This window comes from Oryza glaberrima, chromosome 1, assembly GCF_000147395.1.
Source record: "Oryza glaberrima chromosome 1, OglaRS2, whole genome shotgun sequence".
Classification (NCBI taxonomy): Eukaryota; Viridiplantae; Streptophyta; class Magnoliopsida; order Poales; family Poaceae; genus Oryza; species Oryza glaberrima.
In genome coordinates this window covers 27,026,337-27,038,690 of record NC_068326.1, presented here as the reverse complement: position 1 = coordinate 27,038,690, position 12,354 = coordinate 27,026,337, and the positions used below count along the sequence as shown (strand labels likewise).

At 47.6% G+C, this 12,354-nt stretch overlaps 1 protein-coding gene and 1 long non-coding RNA gene across 2 annotated transcripts; one reads left to right on the top strand and one right to left on the bottom strand.

Annotated features, from left to right (window-relative positions):
- Positions 1-2,573: 2,573 nt before the first annotated feature.
- Positions 2,574-8,860, bottom strand: LOC127782533 (glycine dehydrogenase (decarboxylating), mitochondrial-like). Its single transcript, XM_052309786.1, has 15 exons — positions 7,563-8,860; positions 7,172-7,417; positions 7,004-7,081; positions 6,811-6,911; positions 6,528-6,723; positions 6,320-6,445; positions 6,051-6,236; positions 5,437-5,550; positions 4,795-4,947; positions 3,996-4,184; positions 3,826-3,903; positions 3,618-3,743; positions 3,431-3,529; positions 3,032-3,149; positions 2,574-2,933 (listed from the first exon to the last, which is right to left on the bottom strand). Exons 1-15 carry the CDS (start codon positions 8,757-8,759, stop codon positions 2,839-2,841), a joined length of 3,102 nt encoding a protein of 1,033 aa, XP_052165746.1. The 5' UTR covers positions 8,760-8,860; the 3' UTR covers positions 2,574-2,838.
- Positions 8,861-10,449: 1,589 nt separating this feature from the next.
- LOC127782559 (uncharacterized) lies at positions 10,450-11,883 on the top strand. Its single transcript, XR_008019194.1, has 3 exons — positions 10,450-10,946; positions 11,070-11,454; positions 11,552-11,883. It is a non-coding gene; the product is annotated as an uncharacterized LOC127782559 (long non-coding RNA).
- Positions 11,884-12,354: the final 471 nt, after the last annotated feature.

Sequence of the window (12,354 nt, the reverse complement as noted above, 5' to 3'; positions counted from 1 at the left end):
TATTAAACTTGCTCTAATAAATATACTCTCCGAGCACTGCCATCTTTTGGCAAGAGGACAGGGGATCAATGCATTAAGAAGACTAGAAAAGGACAGAGTCAATGGCAAATGGTCGAAACTAAGAGAAAATGGAGGTCCTGTTCAAATTATAGCCAAAATAAATCAAGATGGTAATATTGTCAAAATTGTGGTTGAATTTATTATGTATTGACCAAATTTGGCAACAAACTAAACGTAAAATTTTTTTTTCAACTTTGCTAAAAAATGGTATAGTTGAAAATAGCATCAAAGTGAACAGGCCCAGAGATAAACATGAAGCCAGTTTGGATTGAGAAATTGGACATTCTGCCACTTCCAAGAGTGGGTTTCGGCGTAATGCCATTCCACGAAATGGAGTCGTTAAAATGCCACTTTGAACCAATACCAAACCGCTGCTTTGCCATATTCACCATTTCACAGGATTTTCATCATTTTTCGCACTTAGCCTTCCCAAAATACCCCTCCGAGTGACTATCGCCATCCGGGTGCTCGCCGCCGCCTGCCTCCTTTTGCGCCGACGCAAGGGTCGTTGACATCGCTGCCCCCGCTCTAGAAAAATCCGATGAAGTAGACCCCGCAGGAGCTCCTAGCCCAACGGCCGCCGACAAGGAGGAGAGCGACGGCAGCCGACAAGAAGGAGGAGAGCGGCGCGACGGGAGATAGCCACGCAGCGTGACAGCCTTGCCACTGCTGTGCCCCTGTCGACGCTACTCGCGGCCATCGGCGAGGAGAGGAGAGCGGCGGCGCTGGAGCTCCTAGATACGCCGCGTCTGGGATGACGAATTCCGGCTGCGGCCTATCTACGGATGGAAGGATCACGGGGGAGTCTGGCGTTGGGAGCTTCGGTATGGTCACCAGCGGCGTGGAGGCGGCGGCGGTGGCAGGTTTGTCTACGCCGGTAACGACCGATCTGTTCTGTGAGACAGGTGTGTCGTCGTCGGCGACGATGAGAAGCGCTCCATTCTTGCTGGAGGCGGCGTCCTGTGTCGGCGCCGGCGCCGGTGCGGTCGCCCTGCGCACTCTCGCCGCGTCGCCACCGGAGCCGTAACGGCCGACGGGCAGGACGATGCCCCTCCGCTTCAAGACCTGCAAACACAGCGCACGCACGCGCAAGCACACACATCGGTTTCAAACGAACTCAGCAAAGCAAATCAAAGCGGAAAAACACTTGAGCATGACGATCTCGATGCTCCAACCTACCTTGCCGACGCCGTCACCACGACGCGAGCGGGGAGGCTGCCACGCGCCCGAAGAACCTTGTCGTCGTCACCCACCCGCTCCACGGCCGCATCGTTCTCCCCATCATCTGCGCAGCGCACCACGGCCGCATCCCAACGCCGAGGCGAGGCCAAGGCGGCGGTGAGTCGGAATGACTCAACCAACTCAGTTTGGTATAACCGACCGAAGGGCATTTTGGTAAGACCGGGTGCAAAATTAGGTGGAAATGGTAATAATTGGCCCAAATGGCAAAACAAATATTTGGCATCTCTTGTGGGTGGCATTTTAACCACTCCATTCCGTGAAATGGCATTGTGGCGAAATCCACTCTTGGAAGTGGCAGAATGTCCAATTTCTTGTTTGGATTTATACCAAAACTTGCCTTAATAGCTTCTAATCGTTTGGATTAAAGCCAACATTGCCAAATCAATTGAGATAAGACAACCTTATCCTATCAAAATTTGATAGTAACAAAATTTGTCCAAGATTTATCGCTATCAATAATTTGGTAAAGTAGCAAAACCAAAATGGCCCGATGTATCCCATCCTATCCGGACTTTGTTTTGGAGAATCATATTTCTTTCCTTTCAAATATTTGAGCGTTTTGTATAAATCAAATGCCGTTAGAAATTCCTACTTCAAATTTGGAGGGTTGTTGTTTTCTCAATATGTTGGTGCTAACTATTCCCTCTAGTCAAATAATATTTGATGTCGGAAGAACTATTTTTTTCTTAGTTGGAAGGAGTACAAAGTTAGTATGTCTAAAAAAACTGCCATGAAAATATTTTCAAATAAGGATCAAACAGTACTAATGCGTAGAGCTGATCGATTTTCAAGTATGACCAAGTTGAAGTCTCAAAACATATGAACATCTTAAAGAAATCAAATGAGAGTCAATTCTTGTATTCTTAATTTCTGGTTTGGTAGACTTGTATTTATACTGTGAAACAGATGGAATCAAGTACAAACGAGTAGGAGGTGATAGGAGACGTCTAGTGCTATCTCTGTAACACAACTATTCAGTACTATCTCTGTAACACAACTATTCAGTAGCATCTTGATGAGTAACACAATCCTGCTGTTTAGTTCTAACACTTCTGCTTCCTCTGTAAAGATGAAGCATAAATAGGCCCATATGACAGAACTGCCTCAACTGGTGCCACTCATTCTCCGTTCAATAGGAAATGTCATCACTCATCCCTAAATATTCATAAATATTCTTATGGATGAATACATAAGCTAATAGAGTAATAGCCACCATTTTCTTTCCTATTTTTCTTTTTATTTCCCTATATGGATAGAGCGCATGCGCAAGATGGATCATAACTTTTTTTTCCTGTATTCAGCAGTGTAGCAATGCTAGTCAATAAAGCTAATTTCACCTTTGAACGGGAATGGGGAAGCAATGAAGTACAGAATTACAGGAGAAGGTGGCAGCTGAGGAGAGAATCAGGAGCTGTCACAACTCACAAAGCTATATACAAGTTCAGAAGCTGAACGAGAAGAGAACATGCTTCCCTCCTACAGGAAGCATTATGACTTCTTGGTGCTGTTTTACAAATCTGGGTGATTATTGGAAGATCATGCGGTAGCAGCTGCAGCTTCTTCTGCGACTTGGGATCCCTGTTGCAGAGTGCAGATGAGGTTGCGATCCCCGTACACATTGTCCACGCGACCTGGTAAGAGCGCAGACACGGTAGAATAGAGATTAGGTTGGTGTCAAATTGTGTTGAGCAAAGAGCGATCTTTTGGAGACACAGAAGCAAGCAAGTACATGTTGTTGGCCAGAACTTGGCGCCCCGAAGCCACGCTGCAGGGAACGCAGCGTACTCCCTGGAGTACGGCTTAGTCCATGAGTCGCTCATCAGAAGTTGGGGCGGGTGAGGAGCACTCTGCAAAACAACGAAACAAAACAAGAATCACATGTCAACATCCTGGTGATGCAAGAGCTATGCAGCCGCCTCATGTTTGAAGTTGAGTTTAGACCATGCTAATGTATGCATCTCCAAAATTGCAAACAGCATGAGGACTAGGATTGAACAGGGTCTACTAACATCTTATATAACCTATAAGAATTGGGGGTAAGAATACAATTGCCCGTATATAGATAGATAGGTGTTACGAACTTACAATCTAATATATGAAAACAGATAGCAGTATACTGGTATTTTACCTTGAGGACATTGTTGTTCACATCTGCTTTGCCACTTTCGATCTCTGCAATTTCCTCCCTGATTGAGATTAGAGCATCACAGAACCTGTCTAGTTCGGCCTGCGAGATAAATAATGTGACATTAAGCTCATATAAAAGAATGGTTGGTACAATGGCAAGGAATATAATAGGTGTTTTAGTGTTTTACCTTGCTTTCACTTTCAGTGGGTTCAATCATAAGTGTGCCTGGAACAGGCCATGACATAGTAGGTGCATGGAATCCATAGTCCATCAAACGCTTTGCAACATCCTCTGGCTCTATACCAGCAGTCGTCTGCAAAAGGTTTCAATATCCAATTAACAAAATTGAAATGCATAACTCAATGTCCAAATGCCAACGTAACTATGTTGGATACCTTAAATCCTCTTAAATCAATGATGAACTCATGGGCAACAGTTCCATTGACTCCACGGAAAAGAACTGGGTAGTGTTTCTGTACAAGTAACATGGTAAAACTTAGAAAACTAGTTCAAACACAATCAAACTAGGTAGCAATGGGTAAGTGATCACGAGTAACAAATATACCTCCAGACGCTTTGCCATGTAGTTTGCATTCAAGATTGCAATCTTTGAAGCATCAGTGAGACCCTTAGAACCCATCATGGCTATGTATGTGTAGGAAATTGGCAGAATCAACGCTGATCCCCATGGGGCAGCAGAAATGGTACCAAGAGGGTCGGTTTTCTCAGGGAGAGGGAAGCCACCAGTGGTGATCTGATAATTACAGAATTAGTCTGGTTAATGAAGCAGCATCTGCTTTTTGGTTAAAAAGAATGATGGGATTATGAACGAACTCTTCTGGTTTTAGTACCAAATGTGGTTTTGTAGTTTTATCATCAACAAAAACTTCTACCGCAGTTTTTACATAATATCACCCTACTATGCTTTTGATATGAAAATGATGCAGGCAACTCTTGCTTCAGGAGTTTAGGTTAATATGAAATGAAAATAAGGTGGCACTTAGCATACCCACCTAAGCTAATGTGGCACCAAGAAAGCGAGAAAATAAAACCAGCAATAGTTCTCGAGTTGCAGGAGTTAGGATTACAAATAAACTACTTTTTAAAGATCAACACAGCATTGTTGATGACATAGGGAAATGTATGTTTGTGTGGAATCCTCTGAAAAATATAAAAGACTCGTTGTAGAGTGTAACATGATTTCGTATAATTTGCCTAATTCTGTAAGAAAGTAAAGATGGAAATTTTCTACGGTCGCCTGGCATTATGTGCTGTATCAATCTTGTCTAATATTTCAAGGTAAGAGTTGGGCATTGAGCATTAGTCTGTTTAGATTATCAGCAGATTGAATTCAGAGCACCTACCACTGGATGAGATGGTAAAAATGGTGCTAAGTGCTTCTTAACACCAATAGGACCCATTCCAGGACCACCCCCACCATGTGGAATGCAGAATGTCTTGTGAAGGTTAAGGTGGCAAACATCTGCTCCAATAAAGCCAGGGCTTGTCAATCCGACCTGTAAAAAGACAACTTCTGTAAGTTAGGGAGTGTATTGAATATTTTTGGCTCGACAGATGGGGTTGTTTGAAATTACTATAACAGAAGTTCTCAATTGGGATCAGATGAACTTGGAGAAAGCTTATCATATTTTATTGAAGATAACATAGCTCAGCATAATTAATTGGATAAGGGTCATTCAATCACCATTATTGAAAGATAAACATGAAAATGAAAGTTGGTACTTATGTGTTTGTTTCAAAACAAGGTATACTTGTGTTTGGAACTGAATTAAAATAGACTTGTTACTAAACATGTTTAGTATAATTCATAGGCACAACTAATTGGTTTTTTTTTTAATCATCACCATGTCAAAAAGCCATCTATACAATTTATAGAGCCTCACCACAATGCGTTCCAATCCATCAAAATTGTAAAAAGACTTGAAGAGAGCAATTTCAGAAAGAGCGTGCTAGACTGCTGGCATGATAAACTGCAAAGAACTAACCTGAGCATTCATGTTAGCCCCATCCATGTATACCTGTCCACCGTTCTCATGAATTATCCTGCATATCTCATCAATGCCTTCTTCATAGACTCCATGGGTCGAAGGATAGGTAACCTGATGAACAGAGCAACCACGCAACATTCCGTTACTCTATGCACAAGGCCAACATATTTCAAAAACTTGTTTTATAAATCAAATCATCCTGAGTGAACTATTATGTTTCTATGCCCATAATAAAAATCTTATTCACAAATCACCTGCGGGCTCTAGCCTATATGGAAATAGATAAACTAAACTAACCGGGGATTTGTTTCTATTATATATGTCAATTAACTTCAAATTATTGAATTTATACAGCCACTATAGGGACCATGTTATGGAGCAGCTATCTGGTTTCTATCTTAATATATATTAGAAGCAACAAAAAGTACAGAAATAGCCTTATGACTTTAAGCAACACACTAAATATAGCGAAAAGGTGATGCAGTGATAGTATAGTATTAGAAAACTAGCTCTAACACAGTGAATAGTTGACCAGAAAGACCATAGGCATTCCACATTACTACCAGAAGACCTGATAAATGATAACATTTACAGAGCAAAAGGAACAGTACCATAAGAGCAGCCAAGTTGTCCTTGTTTGCTTCAGCAGCTTTCCTCAACTCCTCGATGTTAATGTTACCTTTGGAATCAGTTCCAACAGCAACGATCTTCATTCCACACATAGCAGCACTTGCAGGATTTGTACCATGGGCTGACACAGGAATGATACAGACGTCCCGGTGGTAGTCTCCTCTTGCCTGCAGTTTTTATAACATGGTTTGTAAATATAAAATGTGAAACAAAACAGGAGAGCTATGCCAGCTTATTTATGATGACTTACCCTGTGGTAAGCACGGATAACCATCAATCCGGCATACTCCCCTGAAGCACCAGCATTTGGTTGCAAAGAGAAAGAATCAAAGCCAGTGATCTTGCACAGCAGATCGCCCAAGTCATCAAACATTTCCTTCATCACAAAACAAGCCATTTCAGATCATCTGATGAACAGTTTGCATTTAGAAACTAAATAAATGGTGAATTCCCCTCACATGATATCCTGCGGCTTGTTCAGTAGGTGCAAATGGGTGCATGTTTGCAAAGCTGGGGTAGGTGACGGGCATCATCTCCACTGTAGCATTTAGTTTCATAGTGCAAGAACCAAGAGGGATCATACTGTGGCACAGTGAAAGATCCTTGGATTGCAACTTGTGCAGGTATCGGAGAAGCTCATGCTCTGTATGGTACCTGGAAGCCCACAACATAAGTTCAGTTTTATCTTAACACCGCAAGAAATCAGTGAAGAAAAGCAGCATGCCTTTTAACATCACATACATGTTAAAGATCGGGTGTGTTAAGTAAGGGCTCTTGCGCACAAGGCTACTCGGAATTGAGCTTGACACCTCTGATGCGAGGGATTCAGCAGTGAAGTTCACCTAAAAATGATTATAACGACACGATGTTTTAATATTGTGATCCAATTTCACATCAAGCACACAAATTTTGCGCCGATTGAATGATTACTTACTGGCTTGCCACCATTGAACACCTTGAACAGCTTGTCGACATCCTCTAAGGTTGTGGTCTCATCAAAGGCCACGGTTATCTGCAACATCACAGCTTGAATTTAATGCTCAACACTCAACATCAACTAACTCGGTTGCAATAGAACGGAAAATGTCGACAGAAAGCGAACCGTGGTTGCATCAACAACACGAAGGTTCATCTCGTTCTTGCAGGCCTCCTGGGCAATCGCATTCGCATCAGCGACCTTGACCTTGACAGTGTCAAAGAACGGCAGTTCCTGCACAGTCACTGTTCCGAGCTTCTTCAGTCCATGGGCAAAGGTACCAGCCAGGCCGTGTACACGGTCGGCAATTGCCTTTAGCCCCTCGGGACCATGGTAGACAGCATACATCGCTGCCATGTTGGCGAGCAAGGCCTACAGAGTATAAACCACAGGCATCTTTATCACTACTGACTCCTCTACGAAAAAGTGCTTGTTTACTAAATTCATCGTATCTCTTATCGTCTCTGTCGCTATCTGGCAATTTGGTGAACGGGTGGCGTGCGTTGCGTGCGTGTACCTGGGCAGTGCAGATGTTGCTGGTGGCCTTGTCGCGGCGGATGTGCTGCTCCCGGGTCTGCATCGCCATCCGGAGCGCGGGCTTGCCGCTGGAATCGACGCTCACGCCGATGATACGGCCGGGCATGAGGCGCTTGTACTCCTGGGAAGTGGCCAAGAACGCGGCGTGCGGGCCTCCGTACCCCATGGGCACGCCGAACCGCTGCGCGGAGCCGACGGCGATGTCGGCGCCGATCTCACCGGGCGGGCGCAGCGAGGTGAGCGCGAGCAGGTCGGTGGCCATGACCACCTTGACGCCGTGCGCGTGCGCGTCCTTGACGAACTCCGCGTAGTCCAGCACCTCCCCCTCCGTGCCGGGGTACTGCACGAGCACTCCGCACACATCACCGCTGCTGTAGTCGAAGTCCTTGGCGTCCGCGACGATGACGTTGAGGTCGAACCCAGCGGCGCGCGTCTGGCAGACGTCGATGGTCTGCGGGTGGCAGTTGGAGGCGATGAGGAAGGTCTTCTTCTTGGATTTCAGGATGCCGTTGCACATGGCCATGGCCTCGGCGGCGGCGGTGGCCTCGTCAAGGAGCGAGGCGTTGGACATGGGCAGGCCGGTGAGGTCGGCGACCATGGTCTGGTAGTTGAGCAGCGACTCGAGGCGGCCCTGCGCGATCTCCGCCTGGTACGGCGTGTACTGCGTGTACCACGCGGGGTTCTCCATGAGGTTGCGCAGTATCACCGCGGGGACGTGGGTGTTGTAGTACCCCATCCCGATGAACGACTTGTAGGCCTTGTTCATGGCCGCCAGGCGCTGCATGTGGTCGATCATCTGGGACTCGGTAAACCCGGCGTCGAACTTCCCGGAGAAGTGCATCGTCGGCGCGCGGATGGCGGCCGGGACGGTGGCGTCGATGAGCGCGTCGAGGGTGTTGAACCCGCACTCCGACGCCATCGCCGCCTGCTCCGCCGGCGTGGCCGAGTTGTGCCTCCGCGGGAACGTGTCGCTCGGCTGCAGCGCCGACGCCGACACGGGCCGCCCCGTGGTGTACTGGTGGGGCGCCGGGCGCGGGGCGCGCGGGCGCGACCCCGCCCCGGGCGCCTTGGCCAGGGTCGAGATGCCGCGGGACGGGGCCGGGGACGTGGTGGACGCCGCCGCCGCGAGGAGGCGGCGCAGCAGCGCGCGGTTGGCGAGGCGGCGTGCGCGCTCCATCCTGAGATTGGAGGTGGAAATGGAAGTCCCCCGGCGAGGGCCTCCACTCCTGCCGAGAAGAGCGGCTGTGTGGTTTGGGTGCTCGGTTACGGAGTGATTTGGTTGGCTAATATATATCGGCGCTTTGTGAGAGGGGGGAAAAAACAGGCGTTTTTCTTTCTTTCTCCGGTGACGAGCAGCCGCCAAGTTATTGTGGAGTGAGGTGGACAACACGGGAGATGTTTTCCCCCTCCGACCGGTGATGACGTGGGCGCTGACACAGTTATTTGCAACGGGAGGCGGAGGAAGCGGATGGCGTTTGGATGGACGAGGAGGCGAGCCGGTGCCGGTATATAAGGCCCCGCCACAGAATCGGGCACGTCGCTCGTGGCGCCCGTGGGAACATGCGGGGAGGAGCGGTATCAGGGGGTGACTCGAGGGAGAGGGAGAGCTGCGGGCACGACGCGCGGGCGAGCTCCGCTCCGCCGGTGCGGCGGGAGCCTTATCGCTTTCCCCGCAGAAAATTTGTGCGCGCAGGGAAATCGGCAGCGCGCGCGCGAGGACGCATTTTTTGCGGCGTCCGTTCCACCGGGGGTCGGGGACTCCACCTCACCTCGGCGTGGCAGCGGCAAACGCCCGGTACGACGGAACTAGTCGCCAAAACAGCGCGGCGCTAGCGACCGCGACCGCGGACGGAGGGAGGGATCTAGCGTAACCAGATTCAAGCATGGGCGGGGACGGGAACACGTGGGTCGCGGGGGTGGGCGCTGCACAGTGCACACAGCAGCGCGGCTCGTCGGTCCGATCCGCCCACTGACGCGCGGGGTCGCTGAGTACGGTTGGCGATGGTGCATCGGTGAGTCAGCGACGGCCGTGTGTGGTTTGGTGGATCTGGGGCGTGGGGCCAGGACGACGTTGGTTGGGATCACCTACCGCCAAAGAATCTCTCGGAACCCGTGGGGTGGGAGGCCGGATGTCGCTGTTCCACCAAACCTCCTTCCGGCTGCTCAGTTGCTCGTACATAGAAAAACCGTTTTTCTTTGCTAAATTTAATTGGCAATACTGCGTATAGAAGTGCATTTTTTTAGTACAACTATGGTCAGGCCAGCCTTACTTGTAGGTGATCTTTCTCTTTCCGTTTGAGTTCCTCCCTTGGCTACAAAGTAAAAGGAGCAAAATTCAACCAGACCACAATAGCGCGGTTTAAGAAGCAAGCTATTCTACGAAAAAGTCATTGCCACTGAAGGAAAGCATTAATAGAATCAATTGTTTTCCATCCCTGATGGGATGAATCGCATCTAAATATTAGGATACACTTACTATTGTAGGATGGAAATTGGTCAATTATAGCTAGCACAGTAACTGTTTGGCATTTGCTTAAGTACTTTTATATTTCTCACCTAAAAATACTTACCTCGCAGGTGCCCTAGAAAAAGCACAACCAAATTCAAATATTTGTTTCATATTCGTGTAGAATTTGAGCTATGATTGTGGCATTGTTTACTACCATTTTTCTAGTAGGCTCATAATTGTCTAGCGTGGCGATTGTTGGGTGGATCATTTTAAACCTTTTTCATCAGGAATGTTGTGTATTATAGTTGTGTGATTCCTTCCAATACAAAATACTTCGTCCATTTTAAAATATAAGGGCATCCACAATATCTATAAAAAGTTATCCATATAACTCTATATGTCATGCCTCATCATTATAAAAGTTATCATATAGTAGTTTCTATGATAAGCTATTCATCTATATCTATACTAATATAAAAAGGAGGAGTTGCCCCCTCCAATGCTACAGGCCAAATCACCCGGATTAATCTGAGCCGTCCATCCGCGCGCAACTTTTTCCATCGCACGATTTGGCACCCGAGGATTGCACGCGCGAAGACATCGCTCCTCATCCACCCGCAGCCCCGAAGACCACGCTTCTCCTCCTCGCTCGCTCCTCCTCCTCCCCGCGTCCTGGCAGGAGCTCCTCCCCGCTGCCGCCGCTCCTCCGCGCCACGCCGTAGCCGCCGGCGGGTCCTTCTTCTTCCCCACCTCCGGGTCCTGCTTCTTCCCCATCCCCACCGACACGGCCGACCTCTTCGCTCACGCCTCCTCCTCGCTGCCGCCACTCCGCCGCATCCTCGCCGGAGCTCTGCCGGAGCTCCGCCGAACTCTCACTCGGAGCCGCCGCCGGAGCAGGCCTCGGCCCCTCATCAAGTAAGTCCTTCAAATCCTGTCTCTTTCCCTAATCCCTAATCTTCTCCGTACGAACACGATCTAAAAACAAGTGACCATAATTTTCCATTTTTGTTGAAGTTTGATATGTTTCTATGTGCTCAGACCTCAATCGCGATCTCCCTCGCTCGATGCAAAGCAGCGGACTTCAGCGATCAACGCTTGATTGCCAAATGGCCCGATCCAGCCGCTCCACTGCCAAGGCCACCACCCCGAGATCATGTGGATCTGGCTGCTCCGCCGCCGAGGCCCTCCAACCCTAAGCCCTTCCGCCATGAGTCTGCAGCAGGCTCCATTGTTGTGTTCACCGCATGGGCCCCTCACCGCCAGATCGCAGTCCACTCCACCGTGTAGTCGCTGTCCTGTGCCCCTTTGTAGCTTCACTGCCGAGGCCAACGTCCAGGTTGCCAGACCACCACCTTCTTCAACACCATATTGTGGCCCTTGACTTCTGCCTGATTGTCGTCACAGAGACGTTCATCAACCCTAGGTATTTACCCTAACAATCTCTTGGTTTAGTGTCAATTTTGATTGCAAATCTTCTACAAATTTGCCACGATTTTGCTTATAATTGCTGTCGCCCACAGGTGGCCATGGTACCACGATGCTGCGGTGACTGCTGATACTATTCATGTTATGTCATGCTTGATGCTAAATCACGAGGGATTCTCCAAGAGTTGGAAGCTGTCAAACAGCACCAGGCAGTCAAGTTGTAGAAATGGTGAAAAGTATGGAGAAGCTGCAGTCAAGTTGCTTGCTGCTACATTACGAGTAACATGTGATTTTTCATCTAAAGACCAATCCAGAAATATTGGGACAATTTGACTGAATAACTGCTAATTATAACCAATGTTTTGCTCTAAGTGTTATTGGATGTTTTCATTAGTGGTACAGGTTGCTTATGTAATCTATGTGAGTTTTCTCTAGGAGATTTCTTTGTATTTCTTTCAAACTTGATACTGTATTAGTCACTGTGAACAATGTGAATATTTTCCTTTACTGTTTAATATTGCTTGCCACTAATCATGATGTGAAAAAATAATTGAGGCAAAGAATCATGCCTTTCTGCTATGCAAAAATGTAAGCCTTTATTCTGCGCAAGGGCGCAAGCATGGTTCATGCATAATGGTCAGGAGCCGAAGAGCTAGAAAATATAATATGCAGCTAGCTAATTTGTTATTGTCAGCTGTATTTGAGTAGTAGTTAATTTTGTTTTCTAATGCATGAATTGCAAGATCAATGGGTGCTTGCTGATAAAAGAATGCATTTAAATAACAATTGGTGGAGGCAGAAAAGGAGGCTGGTCAAGTCAGCCTCCTGCAATTATGTCACTGGTAATATGCTTTCCTATAGCTGATCTTTTCCCTCTTCGGTCATGTTCTGTTCTGTT

Excerpts from the sequence above, each read along its gene's own strand:
- LOC127782533 (XM_052309786.1), bottom strand. The coding sequence starts at position 8,759 with ATGGAGCGCGCACGCCGCCTCGCCAACCGCGCGCTGCTGCGCCGCCTC. Across the intron at positions 7,418-7,562 it reads GCAACATCTGCACTGCCCAG|GCCTTGCTCGCCAACATGGC; the intron begins GTACACGCACGC and ends TATACTCTGTAG. Across the intron at positions 3,150-3,430 it reads TGAACAACAATGTCCTCAAG|AGTGCTCCTCACCCGCCCCA; the intron begins GTAAAATACCAG and ends GTTGTTTTGCAG.